The sequence below is a fragment of the Schistocerca americana genome, chromosome X (assembly GCF_021461395.2).
Source record: "Schistocerca americana isolate TAMUIC-IGC-003095 chromosome X, iqSchAmer2.1, whole genome shotgun sequence".
Taxonomy (NCBI): Eukaryota; Metazoa; Arthropoda; class Insecta; order Orthoptera; family Acrididae; genus Schistocerca; species Schistocerca americana.
Window position 1 is genome coordinate 216,011,440 of NC_060130.1, and position 23,408 is coordinate 216,034,847.

General features: G+C 41.0%; 1 protein-coding gene across 1 annotated transcript in view; it reads left to right on the forward strand.

Moving 5' to 3' along the window:
- The window catches only part of LOC124555534 (heat shock 70 kDa protein 14-like), a 150,019-nt gene that overhangs the window by 120,995 nt on the left and 5,616 nt on the right, over positions 1-23,408 (forward strand). Inside the window, exons 8-9 of the mRNA XM_047129489.1 lie at positions 5,122-5,337; positions 22,307-22,484. Coding sequence (XP_046985445.1) covers positions 5,122-5,337; positions 22,307-22,484 — 394 coding nt within the window. The remainder of the gene's footprint in view (positions 1-5,121; positions 5,338-22,306; positions 22,485-23,408) is intronic.

Here is a 23,408-nt window from a genome sequence, read left to right on the forward strand (position 1 = left end):
AACATGAACGAGAGGAAAAAATGAAAATAAAACTTAAATTGCAAAGGAAATGTGCCATATAAAATAACACAGTGTATGTACAAGCGTCTGTCAACAGCAAAATGAGTTACAGGCTGTAGGAAGACTATGCAATGCTTCATAACAACGAATTGCCTCCGATGAGTGTGACGTCACAACTGTTTAAATTAGATTCATTTAAGCAGTTACGAGCGGGCTCATGCACACGCGTATGAGTAATACCTTCTCCTGCATCTGGCTACAGAAATGTGGCTGTTGGCTGTGCAAGCAGCAGTAGCAGCAACCAGCCACATGGGGTACCTGGAAAAATTTTACTGGCGCGCCCAAGCTGCCACATTCACGCGTGCGCAGTAGTCCTGGATCTAGTGGAGGGGGGGGGGGGGGGCGGCGAACAGTAGTATCTGAACCGGGCAACAATTGCGGGGGGAGAGGGCAGATTCATATTCTTGAGGGGAAAAAACCTTCTTTTACAAAGCACCTAGCATCCAGCGCACGTCGGTCTGTCGATTGTTCATATGATTTTGAAATGCACCTCTGCTGGTTTTTGGACATTTTTGAACACATTCTAAGTTGATTTTTGAATGCGTGCATAGTGTACGTGATATCTCTGCCAGGGGAATCCTCATCACATCTAGACATGAACTTTCCTCCAGACAAAACGGGACGGGGCTATACGAGCTGAGCGGAATAAAGCCGAACCGGTGAATGCCAACTGCTGCTTGTTTATGTGGTTGATTTGGTTTGCAAATGTTCAGCGTTGTTATGATTACTAGCGAAATCCATAGATTCAGATTACCAGAGTTGAAATAAATGACTAACAGGAATAACAGGTAAGAAAGATTATGTATTATCTTCTCGGTGTATCCAAGAAAGTGAATTTTGACGGAAAATTTTTGGCCACATCGCTACATTAGACAGGGCCAGTTGTAGTCACGAGCTAGCAGCTGCTTAAGTTCCATTCTGGGAGTAGTGCGGAAAATGCATTGTACGAACAAATACTAACACCTAACCGGAGAATAATCGCTGGATAACTAAACCAGTGATTGTGGCAGGGTTAGTAAAGTTAAACGGAGAATGAGTTTTGACAGTAGTAGGAATAGTTAGAGTTAGTGATGACAAGATTGTTTGTTAGTACGAGGAAGGAGAAGAAATGGGGACATCACACAAATTATGGAAGAATATGACGATTCCAAATTCATACAAAAATTTTATTCTCGTGCATGAAACTGGAGCATATGAATGAAATTTGAAACTAGTTCCTAACATAAAGCTTTTTGATTGTAGTAGGAAAATAGATATTTTGTGTTGCTACTTCGTGAATTATATTGCTGTAATATAAAAATGATCGTTATTGCCAAAACAGTCTTACTTATTTGGTGTGTGTTAAAATTGCTGCAGTATTGGAATGGCCTATTTCGTTTTATCCACGAAACAGTGACAAAATAGATGTAGTTAGATTGAGAAACCACACCATTCTTGGGTACTATTTGTATTAACAGCTTTTTCAGTATTAGACGACATTTCGATTTATCATGCAGCAAAATGTTTGACAAACTTTGATGAGGTAATAGCTCTTTTGCAGAAAGGAAAGCACACCATGTAAAGCTGTAGCAAGATCAGAGAGAAAAACCACTAGGACCTAAGGATTGAAGAAATGTGTACTGTCTTGCATGTCTCTTGTCTTTACTGGTTTTAGGTATCCTATATTTAATTTTATGTCACACAGAAGAGCAAGTTATTAGCTAATAGATAATAAAGAGTCCTGATTTTGTGAAGAGTTCTTGTTCTCCTGGTTACAAATAATCCCATCCAGTATTAATTGCGTGTTTTTTAAAAATAAGAGGGGCAGAATGTCAAACCGGCTGACTGGGAGAAGGAGAGACACTACAGGAATTTTAATTTCCACAGTCCTGAAATAGTTCGATGGGATCCGTTACAAAATATACACCTTTGAATTACACAGAGCGAAATACAGTGATGTGTGGTATAAGAATGTTGTTTGAAGAGGCGTGGCACTGCACTTCGCCACACTTAAGACCAAATAACATCTCTTACATTTCCTCTCAGATATATGTTTTAGGTATCAGACTCTTCAGAAATATGTGCGCTACAAAATGAACTTTCTGGAATTTTTTTTTTTTTATTTTTATTTTTATTTTTTTTTTATATATATGTGTGCAGAGCAGTCTGAGCTATAGTGGAGGGTCTCCACGTGACACGTGTTTACGTTTAGTGATTTTTGTGTTTCGTCTTCGTTTACTGCTCTCACGTCAAATGAAAACAAGACGGATTTCTGTGGTTGGGAGCTATCAAGTGAATTAAAATACATTCACATAATTATGGTAGGCTAAAATGTGTTACTAGTTTCAGAATTTATTTTATTTCCACCTTTCTGACAGTCAAGCATTAATCACCTTGCAGAACAGTGTAGTTATTTTTGTCGGTTTTCTAAAGAAATTTGGCTTTTATTAAGCTTTCCTGCTGAGGCAGTAAATTTATTTGACACACAGTGTTTAATTCCACTCCATTGGCTAGTTTCAACTGTTCACTGCATTTCAAGTGCGCGATTCCATCTTCTAGCACGTACGGAATTATGCCATAATAAAGATCCAAACATGAGATAATACAGTACTGGTACTCCAAGAAAATTTACATCCTGAAAACCACACTGAAAAGCTTAATATGAGGTTGAGGCCCACATCATTGGGAATCTGGACATGCGAATGTGCGCTTTAAGTCAAACTATGCTTTTTAGTATGGTTCACGAACTTCCGATGCTCTTGGTGTGTCCTCTGATGTCTTGTTTCTCTTATGACATAATGTAAGAAAGATCTTTTAATGTTTTACATGTACGAACATACGGGCTTCCTACGTCACCGTAGCTGTGCAAGCGTGGTGATGCCTCTTATCTGGTGCTCTCTGGCAACTGCTGAAATGAATCTATTTCTAACAGGTCGCAGGAAAATATTGAGAATTGCGGTTCGAAAAGCGATATTTTCAAAGTAAATTTCCTTTTACACAAAAGGAACTATGTGCAAGAATGTACAATGAATTTCTTAAATCGCGGAGTGTTTGCTCTAATTTAAAAATCAACTCTTTGATGACGAGCCATTTAGAAGAATTTTGAGCCCAGAAGATCAGAGATTTATGTCGGTATTAAAAATTTTACTGGCGTATTTGTGTGATGTATCTTAAAGTGGAACATGCACTAAACAGATCAACATTATATGTGAAAGCTTAGCTTCTCCTGTAGCTTATTAATATTAGAGACAAATATTCTATGTGAAAGCTTTGCTTTTCGTGTAGCAACACTATGGATATTAACTTAAGCCATCAACTTTTCCTTTGGTGGAATTCGAATTTATACTTTCTTAATACAAAAATATGCAGCATACATGTTGCTGCCCATCAAAGATCTTCCCAGAACGTGTTTTTTTCCCCCCTGAGTTTCATTTTCTAAAGTACTGAGAAATTCTATGCTGCTGTATAAAACCATATCCGTTCAAAGTATTGATAAGTTTTACAGTTCTGACGGAAAGTATAATGTCACTTAACAGGGAAAAAGTGTATTTTCACAGGGGAGAAAATGTATTTTTCACCGGGAGATCCAGGAATTTTTTCTCCTTGTCCCCATATACACCCTGTAAGAGATCTGTGTGTTCCATAATTGTTCTATTCCAATGTTATAAGACTTATTCCACTGTCTACAGTAGATACCCTGTGGAGAGTTTGCTGTGTGAATGCCATGACATATATCAAAATGGTCATGTGCACTGATGTACATCCAGCACACATTGACACTGATATAAAGGAAAATTGGCTGCTCTTTTGGCTAGGCCATGTACCTTTTGTAGCTCATACAGTATATTCTGTATATTGTGTCTTTTGTGATGTACGTAGATTGCTGGGCTTCGTTTAGAAGGAAGATATCAACTCAAACTAACATTTATTTGTCTTGTAAAGTAGTTTTTTCTGTCAGATCTATACTTTTTGTGTTTATATTTTGAGATGTCTTAAACATGAAGCTGTTCTCATCCTTATTGGTAACAGGTATAGTTAATTTGAAATAAATTTGTGATTGACTGTTCAGTGAGTCAAAATATGGGGAAGAGGCATCATACAATTGTTGGTCTTTGTTGCACTGCACATGCTTATTGTGATGCTGTCTCTAGAGAGCATGAGGATTTATGAGTGATACCATACTGCAAATTGTCTAGCATTGCTGCTGCTCCTCCATTGACTTACTTGTGAAACACAAAGCTGTTTCTGTCAAACAAAGTGTGCTCCTTACATATCATTTCACCTCTGTTATGATCTCTTCAGATACTAGTGTCTCCGTTTTCTTGTAATGAAGACGAAATACAAATTGAAGCAAACCGTTCTCTTATTTTTGTACAGCAAGTAAATGAACGATCTCTCATCATCCATTTGCACTTTTTGTACATCATCCACCTTTAATACACGTCCATGATTCTGCCTGATATTTTGTATAATGTTTGTATGAGATTTGTCTTAGTGGACGGCACGCTATTGTTTTCCAGCATTTGTATACAAGAATTCGTTTCCTGATGGATGCATCATTGTAGCACCTGGTTATTGAAATATATTGTTCTGCGTCAGTTTTGGGACAGAATGATCCATAAAGTGAAACAACATGACTCTGTTATAGTTAAGCTAAATAGCTTACAAATTACTGACAGATTGCTACTTACCATAAGCATTGTGGCCCGAGATGCTGGAAATGGTGGCTGTGTGTGTGTGTGTGTGTGTGTGTGTGTGTGTGTGTGTTTGCCTTTTACTTATGAAGCTGTGGCCAAAAGCTATAAGTGAGTGTCTTTTAATTGTGTTGTCTGCAACTTGTTGTTTCGTCTTCACAGTAAGTAGCAATCTGTCTTTTCCTACATTGCTGATATTCTTTTCTGGAGTTTCCATTGTTTGATTACAAATTACTGAATTGTTTAAGAATTACTATATTGACCAGAGTAAGATTTATATTACTAGTTACATAAGCTCCCTCTTGTATGTCTATTTAACTTTTCAGACCTTTTCTTATTTCTACTAATGTTATGAGTGTACTACAGAATTCTGAAATATTTCTTTTAGGTGCTCCTGTGCGGTGGATCTGCGAAAATCCCAGTAATTCAGCAATCTGTGTCAGAAATGTTTCCCAATTCAGAGTTATTATGTAGTGTAAATCCCGATGAACTGATTGCCCTGGGTGCTGCGAAGCATGGTAGTTATCTGAAAGAACCATTTGACCCAGGTTGTGATCATCTATCATATGATATCCCAGTTGTAACAAAATCAATTTTTATGAAGGTAAGGAACTCAGTTAGTGTAGTTCTGATTTAGTCCTATATCATCACATGATCTCCTTGAGAAGATCAGCAGTTAGGAACTTCTTGAGTGGTTTTGAATGGTTGGTGTGCGTAAATACTTTTATTATTATTATTATTATTATTATTATTATTATTATTATTATTATTATTATTTGTAAATTATAGATTGCAGCAATCAGTCATCCTTTTTAAATTTTATTATACAGATCAAGATTTCGTGGGTGAAGCCCGATCAACAGGGACTTACATCCTTTGAGTGAAAATAACAGTGCATTGAGAATGGCTAGCTTCTAGCCGAAATGTAGATCTGCATAATAAAATTTAAAAAGGATGACCAATTGGTGCAGTCTATAATTTACAAGTTAATATAACAGTCCCTGAGTGCAACCGCTTTCCGAATGTAAGGTAACCTGATTATTATTATTATTATTATTATTATTATTATTTCCTGTGTTGGTGTCAGTTCAGATCATGTTAAGCTTTGTTGGCAGTGGGCTTCATTTTCTTCTTTTCTCAAAATTTCTTCATTCAGTTTCTTCCAATTTTGTTGTGGAAATTAAAATTAAACTCCAGTTAGCAGCAACATAGAGTGGTTGATATAATGTTTGCAGGCTTCTTCCTTGTTATACTTTCTGTTTCCTGATAACAGCTGTTTTTCAGATATTAGCATGCTTCACCAAAACCAGTTTCAGATTCAGGATAAGTTGTATAATTTAAATGAAAACTGTGATCCATTTAACATAAACTGAATTTTAAAACTATTGCTCTGGTTCATCATGTAAAGAACATACTGAATTTTTTTCTTTAAGTCAAATAATTTTGAAAGCGTTACGGAGATGATAGATAAACTCCAGTGGAAGACTCTGCGAGAGAGATGCTCAGTAGCTCAGTACAGGCTTTTGTTGAAGTTTCGAGAACAAACCTTCACCAAGGAGTCAAAAAGTATATTGCTCCCTCCTACGTATATCTCGCGAAGAGACCATGAGGATAAAATCAGAGAGATTAGAGCCCACGCAGAGGCATACTGACAATCTTTCTTTCCACGAACAAGAAGAGACTGGAATGGAAGGGAGAACCCAATAGAGGTACTCAAGGTACCCCCCCGCCACACACAATCAGGTGTCTTGCAGAGTATGGATGTAGATGTAGATATTACTATATAACTAATTCCTTGAATATAATAGAGGGAAACATTCCACGTGGGGAAAAATATATTTAAAAACAAAGATGATGTGACTTACCAAACGAAAGCGCTGGCACGTCGATAGACACACAAACAAACACAAACATGCACACAAAATTCTAGCTTTCGCAACCAGCGGTTGCTTCGTCAGGAAAGAGGGAAGGAGAGGGAAAGGCGAAAGGATGTGGGTTTTAAGGGAGAGGGTAAGGAGTCATTCCAATCCCAATCCCAGGAGCGGAAAGACTTACCTTAGGGGGGAAAAAAGGACAGGCACACACCGCACGTACGTACACACACACACACACACACACACACACACACACACACACACACACAAAAAATAGACTAATGGTGCCAATGCTGTTTTGCGGCAGGTGCAGTGGTTGTGATGGGGGTAGAACGTGCTGGGTGCTTGGATTGGGCCTTGGTCTGCCACAGGGATATAATCCCTGTATCATGAGGTTGGGAGTTAGGGTTGGCATAGGGATGGGCTAGGCTGTTCTGTAGTTTGGGTGAGCGACAGAACACCACTTTAGGAGGGATGGGAAGGATCTCTGGTAGGATGTCCCTCATTTCAGAGCAGGATGAGATATAATCATAGCCCTGGCGATGGATATGGTTCCATTGTTCCAGCCAGGGTGATGCAGGTTCACAAGGGAAGTGCTGCTTTGTAACTGACTTGTAGGGATTGTGGTAGGATTGGGGATGTGTGAGGCAATGGCACAGTAAATATGTTTGTGGACTAGGTTTGGGGATGGGGGTTGTATCATGTGTCTGTGAAAACCTTTGTGAAGGCTTCAGCATGTTGAGCAAGGGGGTTCTCACCACTGCAGATATGTCATACTTGGGTGGCTACGCAGCATGCGAGGGATTTTTTCTTGTGGAAGGGATAACAGCTGTTGAAATACAAGTATCGTTGGTGGTTAGTCAGTTTAATGTGGACAGAAGTGTGGATGGAGCCATCAGAGAGGTGGATGTCAGCATGCAGGAAGGGTACACATTTGGTAGAGAAGGACCAGGTGAAACGTAGGGGAGGAAAAGGCGTTAAGGTTGTGAAGGAATGTAGATAAGTTTCAACCCCACCCCCACCCCTCTGAACCTAGTCAATGAACAGATTTCCTGTGCCATATCCTCACACACCCTCAATCCTTCCACCACCCCAAAAATCAGTTACAAAGAACCGCCCCCTGTGTCACCCAGTATCACCTTGGACTGGAACAACTGAAATATACCTTTCCCCGGAGCTTTGATTATCTCTCATCCTACGCTGAAATGAGGGACATTCTATCCAAGATCTTTCCTACCCCTCCTAAAGTAGTGTTCTGTCACCTATCCACCCTACACAACATGCTAGTCCATCCCTATGCCACTCCCAACCACTTGACACAGGGATTATATCCGTGTAGCAGACAAAGCTGCAAAACCTGCCCAATCCATCCACCCTGCACCACCACCTCCTCCAGTCCTGTCACAGGCATTTCCTACCCCATCAGAAGCCAGGCAACCTGTGAAAGCAGCCATTACTCTGCTGCAAACGCAGGACAATCCTTTATGTCAGTATGACTACCAAGCAATAGTTGCAGATGAGTCATCTTGAAAACACATCATCCAGTCCCATAATCATCCTGGCCTCATTATTTGGTAACCCACTGCCCCTGCACATTTCAACTAACATGCCCCAGGGGGCTCAGAATTCTTCCATGAGTTCGTGCATGGTGCTCACAGGGCCCAAAGTTATTGCAGACCATTCTTCCTTCCTGGGCTGCATTTCCTTCCCCGTGTCCTTTCACTGCCTTCTCTCCTTCCCCGCTGCCACCTCCTCCCCCTTCCTCGATTATCTTATTTACGTCGACCTGGCTATCCATCTGGTTTCCTGTATTCCTTGCAGTTTTGTTTCCCTCGCTTTTTCTCTTTCATCCTTTTTGGCGTTATTGGTCCCTCTTTGTGGTTTGACCCCACTTCTAAATTTTCTTATATGAATGTGTAGTGTCTGTTCTTTTGAAGCAACAGACACCACACAGATCTCACAGCTGTGAACACTATATGTAATTGGAAGGGGACATTAAGTGGAATCGGCGGCATCGAGCAAAAATGTGTACTGGATCGGTATTTGAGCCCGGGATCTCCTGCTTACTAGGGAGGTGCGATAACCATTGCGGCATCCAGGACACAGCATTATCGCAACTGCGTGAACTACTTTGGTACGTCTCACGGCCAATCCACACTCCCGCCAAGTGGTACCTATCTGCAGTCCCTGTCAATTATACTCCCGTCGCTACTCAGTTTCCCACAGGAGGTCAGATGTATTTCGTGCATTCACACTGAAGAAAGTGGATCCATTGCCCATCCAGACTTACGTGAATGTGTTGTGTTTGTTCCTTCAAAAGCACACACACCACGTAGCTACTGCAACTGTGAACACTATTTGTAAATGGAAGGGTGGTCACTGCTGTCAGCTACACAGGGACATTAAGATGATTCCACTTAATGTCCCACTGCAGCTGACTCCAGTTATCCTCCTTCCATTTACATCTAAATTTTCTGTTTGTAGTGTGAGCCATTTGGGAAAGAACTCCCTCCTTAGTGTCTATGGCATGGATTCCTCTGCCCGCTTCCCTCCTCTCTTCCCTCCCTGCCGTAGCCCCCCTCCACTTCGATCACCAGCACGTCTAGCCAGCGCGTGTGGTGGGACTGTTATGTACCCATCTGACTGACCCCCTTGACAACACAGGACACACTTCTGATGTCTGAGCTGTTGCCTCCTCATATGTGCCTAGGAGTGGTTGCTTGTTATTCTGGAGAATCAGAACTCACTGCTATGGCCACCATACCAGATGCTTCTTGTTATGGCTGGGTGGCGTCCATGGGGAGAGCCCCTGATCGAAGTGAGTGGTATCGAGGTGAATACTTTGCACAAGAGGCATATCGAGCTCCAAAAACCTGGCTGTTCTCCTATGGCCGTCTCTTAAAGTGGTAATGTATCATTGAATGCTGCTTCTTATAATTCTGCCACCTTCCCTTCCCTGGCCACACCCTGGGAGGAGGTCCAGGCTCGCCGGCTTGGACTGAAACACCTTCCCTGCTACTGGGTCTGCACTAGGATGGACAGGGACACATTCACCCCCACAAATCCGCTATTTTTTGTGGAAAATGCAGTTGGGTTCCCTGTCGATCAGAGGTTCTTCTTCCACCCAATCTGCAGTTATTCTTGCTTGTAATCATTTTGGCAATGTCCCGCTGTCTGTTACACATCACCAGTCTCTGAATATGGTCCAGGGAGTCATTTTCCATAGGGGCCTCATCCTTCAAACTGATGAGGAACTGCAGGCTAATCTGGAACAATGGTGTGTTCATTTTGTTTAACATGTGCAGAATGCTCGTAAAAATGCCCACACCAATATCGCCGCCTTTATTCTGGCTTTTTGGGGAGATACCCTCTCAAGAGGTCAAGGTTATGTGAGATTGGTGTGACGTGAGCCTGTATGACCTGCCACCCATGAGTTGCTTTTGGTTCTTGGGTTTCAGGCACATGCCTTCCCAATGTACAGCAGACCCTCTATGTGGTGGCTGTGGCCACCCACTTCATGGGGGGAGCCCCTGTGTTCTGCTACCCGTGTCCGTAAATTGTCATGACCATCACACTTCATGCTCACTAGATTGCCCAGCTTACAAGAAAGAAAGGAAGATACAAGACTATAAGGTCCTGGATCGACGATGTGTTGATGTCTTCAACTTTTGCCTCTGTTATATCCTTTCGCCCTCTTATGTCTCTCTTATCAGAGTCCTGCCCCCTCTGCTTGGCCCCTCCCCTGTGGTTCTCACGCTCTGCCTTCTGGGTGCCACTCCACCTCCTCGGTCATAGAAGTGCCTCCCTTCTTCAGCACCCAAGAGTGACGGGTGTCCCTCCCGTGACCCCTCCTATCAGCATCAGCTACCACAACTCGGCTACAGGACATACAGTCTGTGTGCCCCAAGGTTGCCTCCTCTTTCTCTGTTCTGGATCTTTCAAATCATGCTCTCCCTCTGTGCTCTGCCCTCCTTAACCTATGAAAGAGAAGAAGAGAAAACACAAATACAAGGACAAGGCCCCCTCCTACAAGGTCTCCTGTAGGTGTCATCTCCCCCGCTCACAACCTGAGTCTGACATCTAATTTATGTGACATGACTGGCTCCAGCCCATTCAACTCCCATTTCGATACCCGCTCAGTGAGGAACTGTAACGAATACTACCTTCGCCTCCCAGAGTTGCAATCCCGTATTGCCTCTCACTCGTCAGCTTGTGTTGTTCTTGAGGAATCTCATTTTACTAATGCTCACTCACTGTCCCTTACTGAGTTCTGTGCTTTCTGTCAGAACCAGGTTGACCCATTGACGGCTTCTGAGGGTGTCTGCATGTTGGTCTGTATGGATATTGTTAGTACATGGGTCTCATTCATACCACATTGGAAGCGGTTGCCGTTTGGGTCCACTTGGACTCTGCCATCACAGTTTGCAATCTCTATCTCACTCCCTGCCAGGCCACCTATATCTGCTGCCCTAAATGCTCTCCGGCAACTCACCCCTCCCTTCCTCCTCCTTGGGATTTTAGTGCCTATCACCCTTTGTGGGGCAGTGCTTCTTCATCTAGTCAGGGGTTCCTCCTCGACCAGTTTCTTGCAGACCATGACCTGTGTCATCTTCATGATGGTTCCCCTACTCTTTTTAGTGCTGCATGTGGCACCTCTGCCACTGATTTCCTCTCTTCCCCTCTCCTCCTTCGTTCCTGGTCGCCACATGATGACCTCTGTGTAGTGACCATTTCCCGTTGGTTCTCTCATTCCCTCCCCACCTCCTGATGACCAGGTTTCCCTGCTGAGATTTCTGTCATTGTCCTCTGTATACCTCCCGTGTCGTGTTTCCACCTTCTTTGTCAGGTTGTCGTCCGTGATGTGTCAGATGAGAAAGTCTGTGCTGCGGGCATTGCTGTTCCCACTTGATGGGCACCAGTCACCATTGGCCAGTTCCATGGCAGAGCATGGCTATTGCCACCACTGTTTGCAATTGTTGTAGCACCTTGCAACATCTGAAGCGGCACCTGTCCTCCGTATTACCTTTGCGCCAAAGCCCGTTACTTACACAACCTGAGCAAACTGGTGTTTTGGGAATGCTCTCTGTACCCTCTGTGTTCTTCTGGCTCTTCATCGTGGGTGTGGGCTACACACCGCACCCTTCAAGGTACACACATACACACATAAGTACACATAACAATATCCAAATTGAAGGAAAATTGCAATATATGAAAGAAAATTACATTTTATAAAATATGGGGCAACTTGTACAGTACATGACATATGAACACTTTCTTACCTCTGTCACAACCAAATTAACTCAATGTAGAAAGACATAGCATTTTGTTTATAATATTTAAACATTTTGTCAAAAACCAATATTGTCAATAATGCACAAAATGCTGGTGCTGCAATCTGCATTCAAGTTGATTCAGAACTACACGTGATGAGACCTTTCAATGCTTAGATAATATTTTTTTGTATTAGGACCCCTTTTCTTCCACCAACTTTGAGGACTCTTTGCTCAGAGAATAAGTACGGCATATTGCTGTGGGGATATCAACTTCACACAGAACATGAGAGAAAGAAACATCACAAATATCATTATCAGGCCAATAGGAGGACGGTGATGCATGAACCTTACTGTAACTTATCCTTCACAAATAACCTTCTCAACAATTCCCAAATACCAAGAAGAGTATCATGCACATGCAGTATAGCAGTTGGGCTGCACAGTGCATTCTGGCCTTAGTGGCAGAAGTGCATCTGAGAAATCATCCACAATACTAAAATCTGTATCACAGCTCAGCCTTTTTGCTCCAATCTTGGTTGGTGATATTGGTACAATGTGATGCATAGATCGTGTTCCAGCAATTGTTTTTGCACTTGGGAAGTGCTGAGAAAGATGTCGTCTTGCTTGTACCATTTCATTTTTTGAAACAAAGAGAACTGAAATGCCTTGCAGGCTCTCGTGACAGAATTCAAATACCTGTGAAGCTGTAAGTATTTGATCTTCATAAACTCTTTGCAAACTTGTTTTTGTGACAAGTCTTTCAACACTGCCACCAGTACAATCACAGGGAGATTTGCCATGGCGGGTAGCAAAAAATGACCCGCTGCACTTTACGTTGAAGTTGTGTTCGTGGTAGCAGATATTTCTGAAATTCTTACAATTTTTATATTGTGTAGTACAGCCATCAGTGAAATATTCAACATACACAAGATGAATTTCAGGAAATTCACACTTAAAAAAATTCTATACAGTTTCTGAGGCTGGTAAACCAAGGCAACATCATGTTCTAGGTCATCAGAAACAATACAAATACTTCTTGCATGCAACTGTTTGTCCTTTTTGTAATATACGTGGACAGTGTGAAGAGTGCAGCTGCCATTGATCCAATGGTACCCCTGAACTTCATCTTTAACAACAAAATTGAGAGTTTCACTGAAATCCATTAAAGTTAACACTGATCCTTCTTCATTTTCATATAATCAGACTGTGATTGAGAAATAAGAGTGTGGAGTAATTTTTCAATTTTCTTAGTTTGTCGCAGGATTCTGATAGAGAAGTGATGTGAACAGTTAGTCATTCTATGAGTTGATACCCATTGACTGTACTGAACCATCTCATCAGGAGCATAGTCTTCTATTTCATTTTCTAGGTGAGTTTGAAGCAATGAACTGGTGGGGCATTTTTCACACAGATGAAGCATAAAGACTCTGTTATTTATATCACATGTTATTATTTTAATTAGATCTTGGTATGTTTCCTAATAGAAATGGAATTTAGAAGCAATTTAACATTTTGGTGGTAAATGCACACACATACGGTATGTGTTCCTGATGATCCTGCAAGCATACATTGTTTTGGTCGAAGAGAAGCAAATTTTGAGAATCATACTTTGCTTTCAGGATAGTTTTTTTTAAATAGAGAGAATGCAGCAAATTTTCTTATGTAGAGAGAATCTGTGCAGGTACTTGTCTTTGTGTTTAAAACACACACACACACACACACACACACACACACACACACACACACACACGAAACACTTAAATCACAGTATGAATGACCATTGCTTCGCCATAATAAAAGCTCTTATTCTTCACTAGTCAGTTCATTCACACAAGTCAGGGCATTATCACATATATCTTGCAGATACTGTCCAAGAAAAGACTGCCTACTTGTACTTTCCATAATGCTTCAGTCATAATACCAATATTTGTCGTAAATAATTCAAAAGGTGATTGGTGTAACCTAAAAAGTAATTAATTAATGAAAAATCATTGTATCCCATTGTTTCATTACAAAAGTATTTCACATTATTATTGTAACATTAGGGGACTTACTTTTGTTTTGGAATGAATAGTTAAAAACTGCAACAATCAAATTTTTAACCAATAATTGTCTCTGTGTACAGCTCGGTACAAGAGCTCAGAACTGCATGCTCAGTGGACACGTGACGCAAAATCAAAGGAACTGGATGATGCAATACTTATAGTGGCAGTAAAACGGTGTTCTCAGATATGATTTGTTCCCAGGGAAATCCAGTGTAGCCAACTCCAGCAATTTAGTGGTGACATTGTAGTCATCAATTAGCAACTTAAGTATTTCTTTTACAGTAATGTTGTTTTTTACACTTCGCATTATTTCTACAAACTGATTCGTTTTGCATGACATAATGGAATATGTAGTGTGTTCATGGTGTTTGTAAATTTTTCAAAAGTATCTGTGAGGAGGCAATACCTTAAAAAAAAAAACTATAATGTCCATGCATGGATTTTGTTTAAAAGAAATTATTTACAATTTTTTCTGAGATGTAGATGATGGATATGTACTGCAGGAAACATGACTATAAAAATATAAACATTCCTCCTTAACCCTTTAACTGCTCTGGACATGTTAATGCGTGTGCCTTTGTACCTGTCCGTGTGTGCTCTGAACGTGTATACACGCGCCACCAGTCCTTCTATCTGGTACTGTGAACGTGTCTACGCGCAGACGTGTTCAGAGTACCAGGTAGGAGGACTGGTGGCGCGCATAAACGCGTCCAGAGCAGTTAAAGGCTTAACTAAAAAAAAATATCAAGTTTCCTCTGCAAAAACTGTACAAACTATTGCATTTTTAAATTATAAAGGAGCTCGTTTATGAAAGCCTGAATTCCTGAATCTATACAACTTCTTTTTGTGATAAGTGAAAAAGTAATTTACCTACAACATTTACATTTTGAAAATGTGAATATATCTAGGTAAACTTCTGCTACCCAAAATTTCAAGGATTTGCTTGACAATGGGTGTCATTTCCTAAAATTTCTGGACGATTTGATGGGGAATGACCCCTATGCAATATTGGGACATGCGTTACCATGAAGTAACAGCACACTTTGTCACACACCATTAGACAACAGTGGTTTTTGACGGACATGCTGCTTCATAAATATTCTTCATTCTCCGATGTGATGTCTACCGGTATGTGTTAAGTGGTAAGTGTTTTTCCGTTGCTAAGAAAAGAAAACCACCACGTTGATCCTGTTTGGACGCATTGGGTAATAATGTCGCCATTGTTTACCTTTCTGCATTTACTGCACGAATGTCAGAAAGACACGAATGCCACACTAATACCTTGCCAACAAATTGGTACTTATATGTCCGCATCAGACTCACCACACACAATTCAACAAAAACTGACATTTGGATTACACAGAATGGGCATATGATTAGTGAGTCTGGACAATTTAAATCTGTAGGTATTCAGATAGATGGTAAGTTGTCATGGAAAGCCCATGGGTAGGATTTTGTTCAAAAATTGAATGCTACTGCTGTTTAAGTTCAACCATTAAAGATGTTTTAGAACCTGTGACTGTTTATTCAATGTAAACACACAGAACTGGAGCCAATAACTGTTTTGCAATAGTTATTTATTCATTCCATGCACCAGTTTTCAAGCCTTTTCAGGCTCATCTTCAGATGGTTTTCAGAAGTTGCATAGCTATTTCAAGCATAATGCTGGGTGCTGGTCTGCAACAGTATGGGCCGCTTTTGTTGTTAGTATCCATCTGTTTGCTTCCATTGTGATGACCAGTTGGTACCACAACACTCACTTTCCCACAATATGTATGCACATGCTAGATGCTGGCAAGGTTTCATTATCACAGTGTATATGCGCAATATTGTGTAAAACTGAGTGATGTGGGATGAACTGGCCATCACAATGGAAGCAGTCAAATAGATACTAACAACAAAAGCTGCCCATACTGTTGCAAACTAGTGCCCAGCATTATGCTTGAAATGGTTATGCGACTTCTGGAAAACCATCTGAAGATGAGCCTCAAAAGTTTTGGAAACCAGTTCATGGAATGAATAAATAAATATTTCAAAAAAGTGACTGGTTGCAGTTTTATGTATTTACTTTTAATGCTGCTCTATTCTCCATTAGAACAGTATTTGAAGTAAGTGATAGCCCAACATGAAAATTAGTCTACGTTGCTTATTTCCATTCACTTGTATTGTAGAGTATTTTTGGCTTAGAAAAGAGAGTTCAATCAATATGTTGTGTAAGTTTGAGAATCTCTTGTTGACCCTGTTCAGGAGCCTTGAAACTTTGACATTGGCATCTCAATATATACACTCATCATAAAAAGTTAAGCATATTTGCAAATTACCTACCAATAATCACTATGAGCATTACTTTTGTGTTTATGTAGAAAGGTGGTTGTGTAAATGTTGTGAACTCATTTGTCGTTGCCACTTTCCCTCATGGGCGTTCCTTTTATGTGTATGTAGGAAGGTGGTTGTGTACATAATGTGAACTCATTTGTCGTTGCCACTTTGCCTCATCAGGAGCAGTGCAATCACGGCTTGTAAACAAATACAGTACACCAGAGCTATGAATGCACAGTTGTCCGTGAGCCTCTAAATGCAGCAGAATGCCTCAGCACAGGCTCTCCATGGCAGACTGTATCAAAATTGTCACATAGATGGGATTAAACACAAGACAAGTTGACATTGTGAATATTGTTCATGTTAATCAAAGTGTTGTCTCCAGACTGTGGAAAAGTTCCAGGAAATGGATTCAATAGTGGATCGACATCGCGAAGACCGTCCACGCAAAACTGCAGCAGCCCAGGACCGGTATGTTATGATATCTGCACAGAGACACCCTATAAGGAGAGTGACTACTCTGTGCCATGAGCTTCAAGAAGCCACGGGGGTTACCGCAAGGACCCAATCTGTGCACAACAGACTTTATGATAGGGGTTCATACAGCTGAAGACCTCTCGAGACTCTAGCACCCCGTCCACATCACAGGGGTGCTTGCGTAAGAGGGGCTAGAGCACGTGAACCTTGGACACGACTCCAATGGACCAAAATGCTGTTAACAGGTGAATTGCAAATAGGCTTGCATCCTGACAACAACTCTATTCGCATATGGAGGCAAAAAGGGGAATATAGACATCTCTAAATGGCTGTGGAATGTCACCAACAATCCGGTGGCTCAATTTTATTATGGCCAGGTATCGTGTAGGGCCACCGCACACCACTCATTCCAATTGAAGGCAACATGACTACTGCAGTGTATGAAAACAACATTCTACAACCCATAGTCAGTTGTTTTGCAGAGACTTCACGGTGTGTGTTGGTATCTGACAGGATGTGAGATCTTAGGAATGGATTGGTTAGCATGCTCCCCTGATATAACTGCATAGAGCATACATGGAGCGTGCTCAAAAGAGCGATTTCTAGTCGTCAGTATCCTCCATTAATGACTGAAGCTCTCAGGAATGCTGCCATTGAGGAGTGGGACAAACGTCCCAAGAGGCCTGCAATGATTTGGTACTGAGCGCGCCCTGTCCCATTCAAGAGTGCCTGAGGGTTCGTTGAGGACCTACGCATTACTGAACAGTGTGCTATACAAATCATTTAATGTTTTTTGATGTTGGAGGTCATTGCAACTTTTTTTCCCAAATGTTCCTTTTTCATTTCATAATTGGTTCCAAGACAATGTATAGCTTTCATTTGCATAATACTCCGTGACATCAAAAAATACAGTATAAGATATCTATCTTATTTTGAGATGCGAGAACCAATTATGTGCTTAACTTTTTTTAATGGGTGTAATTTTCTTTAGTGTCGTTTGTTGTTAACAATATGAGCGTATTCCGAGAATTAGCAACTAGTAGGCAGAAATCGATTCTGCATTTGTATTGCGCCTTGACTCTTGTACAGAAAGGCATGCAGTATTCTGCTGCATTCATTTTCAGTAAGCTGCCACAAGAATTGAAAAATCGTAGCAGTAATCTTTGCACTTTCAAGTCTAAACTGAAGACTTTCCTCGTGGCTCACTCTTTTCAATTTTTCAGGGAGTTCCTGGAAAACAATTAAGTTAATTCTGTATTATATTGTTGATTATGCTAGTATATACTCGCAGCTTGTCATCTGCATGGGATTTGTGTGTATTTTATTTTTTGTGTTATTACTTTTCTGAAGTCAATTTCATATACCGACTTCATTTCATGACCATGGAGATTTGCTACTTAAAATGGTCCTATGCAGTACATGTAAAATACATTATAAATAAATAAATAAATAAATAAAACAAAGAATATGAGCTCAATACCAGGGATGAATTTCAGGCTGAACCGAAAGAAACTTTTGGTGACAATCAACAGAATGTTACAACAACAGAAGAATTCATCAAGTGGTACAAGCACATCAAGGAAAAGCAATAGAAAGGAAGAGGGTTGATTCCTGAAAGTAGTCCCTGTGGAAGTTAGAGAAGACCACCATGATCTCACTACTCTCATATACCAGATTGTAAGAGAAGAGAGACAGCATTTTGTGGCAGCGAGAACTGTCAGACCAAGTACACTCAAGAATTGGTGACCAGTAATGTAGACCCCATACATCAGGAGGTAATAGAAAATGTTGAAGGAGAAGTGTATTGTTCTTTGACACTAATCTCCACCACCTGTGGGATGTGCCATGAAAAATGGACTTGGACTTATGTTGCTGTTGTCAGATGATAATCCAGCATCCAACTAACACAGGTACAACCAACTAATCCACCATGTAAAATGCCCTGCAGAAGAACAGACATTTGAGGGTGGAGGACAACAAACAGTTTGTTTTCACTGTTGGTGGCGTGGATACTTCGTACGCTACTGCAGCGGAAGAAGACTATTAGATGACTATTATGCCACAAGACATCAGCAATCACAACAGTGCTATTCGTACCAGTCAACTGCAAACGATTACAGTCGATCTGTGGACCGAAGCTAATCACTGTATCCACAATGGGTCACTTCCCAACACGCCATAGGCATTTCCTGTCACTGTACGGAGGTATCGGCCACTCGGCTAACCACGGAAAGGCTGCCACAGATGAAAATCGTCTGCGGACAACAGTTATTGAGATGTCAGGAAAACTCACTGACATCATTCACGGCCGACTGTGTCAGGTGCTAGTGAACTCTGGGGCTTCTTTTTCTGTTATGTCAGATGCTTATTGCTAGCTAAAGAGTACTGCATTCTGTGATATGAAAATAATTGTCTGGAAGTCACAAAAAGGAAATATGTGTAGCTGACAGGAACACGTATTGCAGGAATAACTATCGATAACAGAACACAGCCTTTAAAATTTGTCATTTAAACAGAACAAAGTCACGATATTATTTTCAGGGGAAACTTGCTGCAGGCATCACAGTGTGGAAGATCAGAGCTCCAGACTGATAAAGCTACTTCAACAACCACAGATAACAAAGATTGCTTCCGGGCATTTGTTCGCCACCAAAGTCGTCGTTACCCCTTCCTCGACGTCTCGAGACATCTCCCAAAAGAAATCTACAAACCGGTAGTGACAATAAGCATTCTAGATGGGCGAGGAGTGTCACGAGCAGCCACAACTCGTCCCTAAAGGTACGTGCTCAGAGATAGCCGAACCAGTCCAGGAGGGTCAGCTTAGTGACACCGGTGAAGAAACGTGCTCTACTACCACTACAGACGACACAGGGAAGGAAGCTAGTATCGAACTGCCGATAGGACCTGACGTCACCGAGGGACAGTGTCAGTTGTGGTCCTTCTGCATCAGTTTTCGGACGCTTACAAATCCTGAGTGAAGAGCAGCCAGGGAAGCAGCCTACGGTAAAACACCGTATCGACACTAAGGATAATTCACTGATTGGCCAGCACTCGTATAAAGTTTCTCTGGTAGAATGACGGATGGTCCCGGAGGAAGTGGAGATGATGCTGCGAGGTAACATCATTGAATGTTTAGTGTGTCCTCGGTCCTCTTCGATGGTGTTCTCCGACGGTCCTTGTGAAGAGCAAAGATGGCACATGGCATTTCTGTGTCAGATCTCGGGTACTGAACAATATCACAAAGGAAGATGTCTGTCCGTTGCGGTGTGTCGATGACACCCTGGACTTCTTCGACGGAGCAAAGTATTTCTCAGTTACGGACATGCTGACAGAACATTAGAAAATCGAGGCTGACCGGGAAAATCCTGCACGCCTTCCACACGCGAATGGCCTTGCAGTACACTTTAGTAACAGGTTGGCAGGTACGGTCTCGGTGTACGTCGACACGGAACAGAGAGAGTGGGATCGGTACTGCCTGTAGTGACATTCGCACACGACTGAGCGAAGCAAGAAACTGAAAGCTTCTCACTTTTCTTTTTGTTCTGTGGTTGCGAGGCCAAAAAGACTGTGGATACCCTATTCCTGTTTCGGCTGGACGATACTCGGGATGACTAAATGAAACGCATTACAAAGATCGAAGGAGCAAAGCAGCTGGCTCGAATATGAACCCTGTATGCCCAGATTAAATACCGAATGCACTCTTAACGCCGAGCACTGACCGGTGAAGTACAGCCGAGGGGAGTCGGTACGGAGTTTTATACCTGTGCGGATAGTGAGACTATTGAAAATGTTACTGTAGTCCTAGTTTGGGTCTCGTCGTATCCTTAATCGTGTATCGCATAATAACGTACGACATTGAGGACTGTAACCCTTTGTCATGAAGATGAAAGCACGAGTCCTCTGTGTGAAGCCCTGGTACAGTCCAGAGACACACATTGATGGTGGGAGGTTCGAGAAAACTAAAGACCGACTCGAGGATCCTGGAGCTTTGAAGGGAGGCGCTACTTTCGATGCTCGTACTAGTGAAGAGGATATAATGACGTGACCACAACGTGAGAATCCACCAGCACTGCCATACGGAGGACCGTTGACGAGATCTAGATCTAGGGTGCTGTAGTCTGCTCCAGCGAGAACTAATGATGAAGCGAGCTGTGGCACGTGAAGTGTAGTGGTGTGGTGTAGTGGTTAGCATCGTCAGCGGGTGTGCTGTTGGTCAAGAGTTCAGATCCGACCACCAGCAGTTATTTGTAATTTAGTGTTTATCAGTTCTGGGAGGTTCTAGAAATATCTTATGTTTGTAATGTTTTAATAATCTGGAGTATTAAATGTCTGTATAAATAGCTGTAGTCCCTATGCAGGAGGTCAGTTCTGGTCTGGGTACTTTGGTGTCAATAATAAACATGCTTTGAGTTCTAAGTGTCGTGTTTTTGTTTTGATGTGACAATATTTCTCACAGACAGCAGCAGTGATCCACTAAAATTCCAAACTAATGGTGATGGTATGCTGTCTTATATTTAATGAGGTAGGAGTCGCATTCTGTTATCACAGTACATTTACTTGCTTATGAGATGTACAGTTGGCACCATAGCATTGTTTAAAATGAAATGCAGCATCCATGCAGACGGGGGAAAGTTGTGGATGTATTTTTTAATGTTCTATGACTGGGTGTCATTGACAGAAAAACTGGTTTTTCTGGAAACAGCTGCCGGTCATGTTGCAGGAAAATTGTTGGTTCCTGTTTTGAATGCTGACACTAATGACTGAGTTTGCATATTCTTCCAGTATTTTCATTCAATGATTCTTTAGGCAGTAGGTGAAACAGTGAAGGGTTGGCATTGTGTGGTCACCTAGGGCTGATGTCTTATCAGTTTTTTTTCCCTGAGATAAAGAACAGTGTGCAGTAGTACAAACATCAGGTATTAATCTATAAAATTTCTAAACTATGAGCAGTTATATAGGTTTATGACCAAGGAATAATGGATAAAATGATAATGTCCTAATTTCTTCTCATGTATATGACAGAGAGGTGTATGATGCCTTTTGTTAATACATTTGTGCTTAATAGATTTACTGATAGTGGCTGTGTTGGAGAGACAGCATGATTGTAATCAAAACAAATGGAATAATTAGGTATAATGTGATAAGGATGTTGTGAGATCTTCTATTGGTTGTTGGAGTGACAGTTAAGTGCCCTATTACAAGAACAGACAATTTTGCCAGAAAATGCTTCAAAAAGTAATAGAGAGAGAGAATCCTAATTAATAACTGATTTTTAAGTAGACCAAAATAATAATATTTAAATCAATTGAACAAAAAGTGTGAGAATACCTTGAATGCACCACATTTCCTGTATTGCTATTTTAAAGTTCAATTCATTGTGACATAACCTTCATCCACTTTCATGTTTCATTTAAAACTTTTGTCATATTTTTCTGTCAGTTTTCTTCCTAACTTCTTTTGTGTGTTTCATTTTTATCTACTAATTCACTTTGCTGTGGTTCTTATTTCTTTACTGAAATAAATATTAAAAATGTTGAATACTTTAATATGTCATTTGGCTGTTTCATGTGGTCTGTGCATTTCAGGCAAACGATGATAAAGTGTTGGTTATACCAGCACAGACACCTGTTCCGGTCAAAGTCACAAAGGGACTTCCATTGACACTCTCAGGAGAGAGTATAGAAGTTCAGGATGTTGAAGCTAGAGATGATGATGATGATGATGATGATGATGATGATACAGGGAGCTGTAGTTTTGGGAAATGTAAGTAAAAGTTTGTACACATTCCGTCCAATAATTTTAGTAGATTTTTTGTAAAAATTTAGCAGACAATTTAATTTTAATTTATAAAAGTGATAACTTGCATGAGAATATTCCTTAGTGCACCTATAGGCAGTGCCGAACCCCCCCCCCCCCTCCATTCAACACACACACACACACACACACACACACACACACACACACACACACACACACACGCATAGTCGAAGTAATGAAAAAACCCTCTGTTTTAAAATATGAAACTGTGGGTACTAGCAGAGATCGCCCATGAATTTCAACTACCTTAGTTCTATGAGGAGGACACTTGATTCCAAGATGATTGTGTTGCAATTCAAAGAGTGGCATTCTTAAAGAATGGTTTAATCAATATGTGAATAATTTGTTACTCTGCTAAGTTCAACAGGCACCATATTTCAACATCATTGAACACCTTTTGTGACGGGGCCCTCACACACTTAATATGTATGCACAGTAATATTGTGCCAATATATTGCAGGAAAGTGCAAGGCCAAGGACAGCACAATACAATTGCGCAATATTCATGCCTTTGTAGTGAACATGTTGGTGCGCAAAAATGTGGAACTCATATGTATTGTTGCTTGCCTTGCAAAACACAAGCAGAAATTATGCAGAATAGATGAAATTAGCCTGAAAATCTTCCAGTACATGTTTCAATGAGCCACTGGCTCATTCACTGTGTCGCAGCTTCATAAACAACAAAAACTAATTAAAAATTAAACAAGGAAATTGTAAATTATTGTGTACACATGCTGTGTTTTCTGTGTGTCCTCTACTGTAACAACTGTTGCAAAAAAAAAAATTATTTACTGATTACTAATTGAAAGCTTACGTGATCTGATGTCTGTGGAGTGCAAGGAAGAAAAACATTTATGCTGACAGGACAGC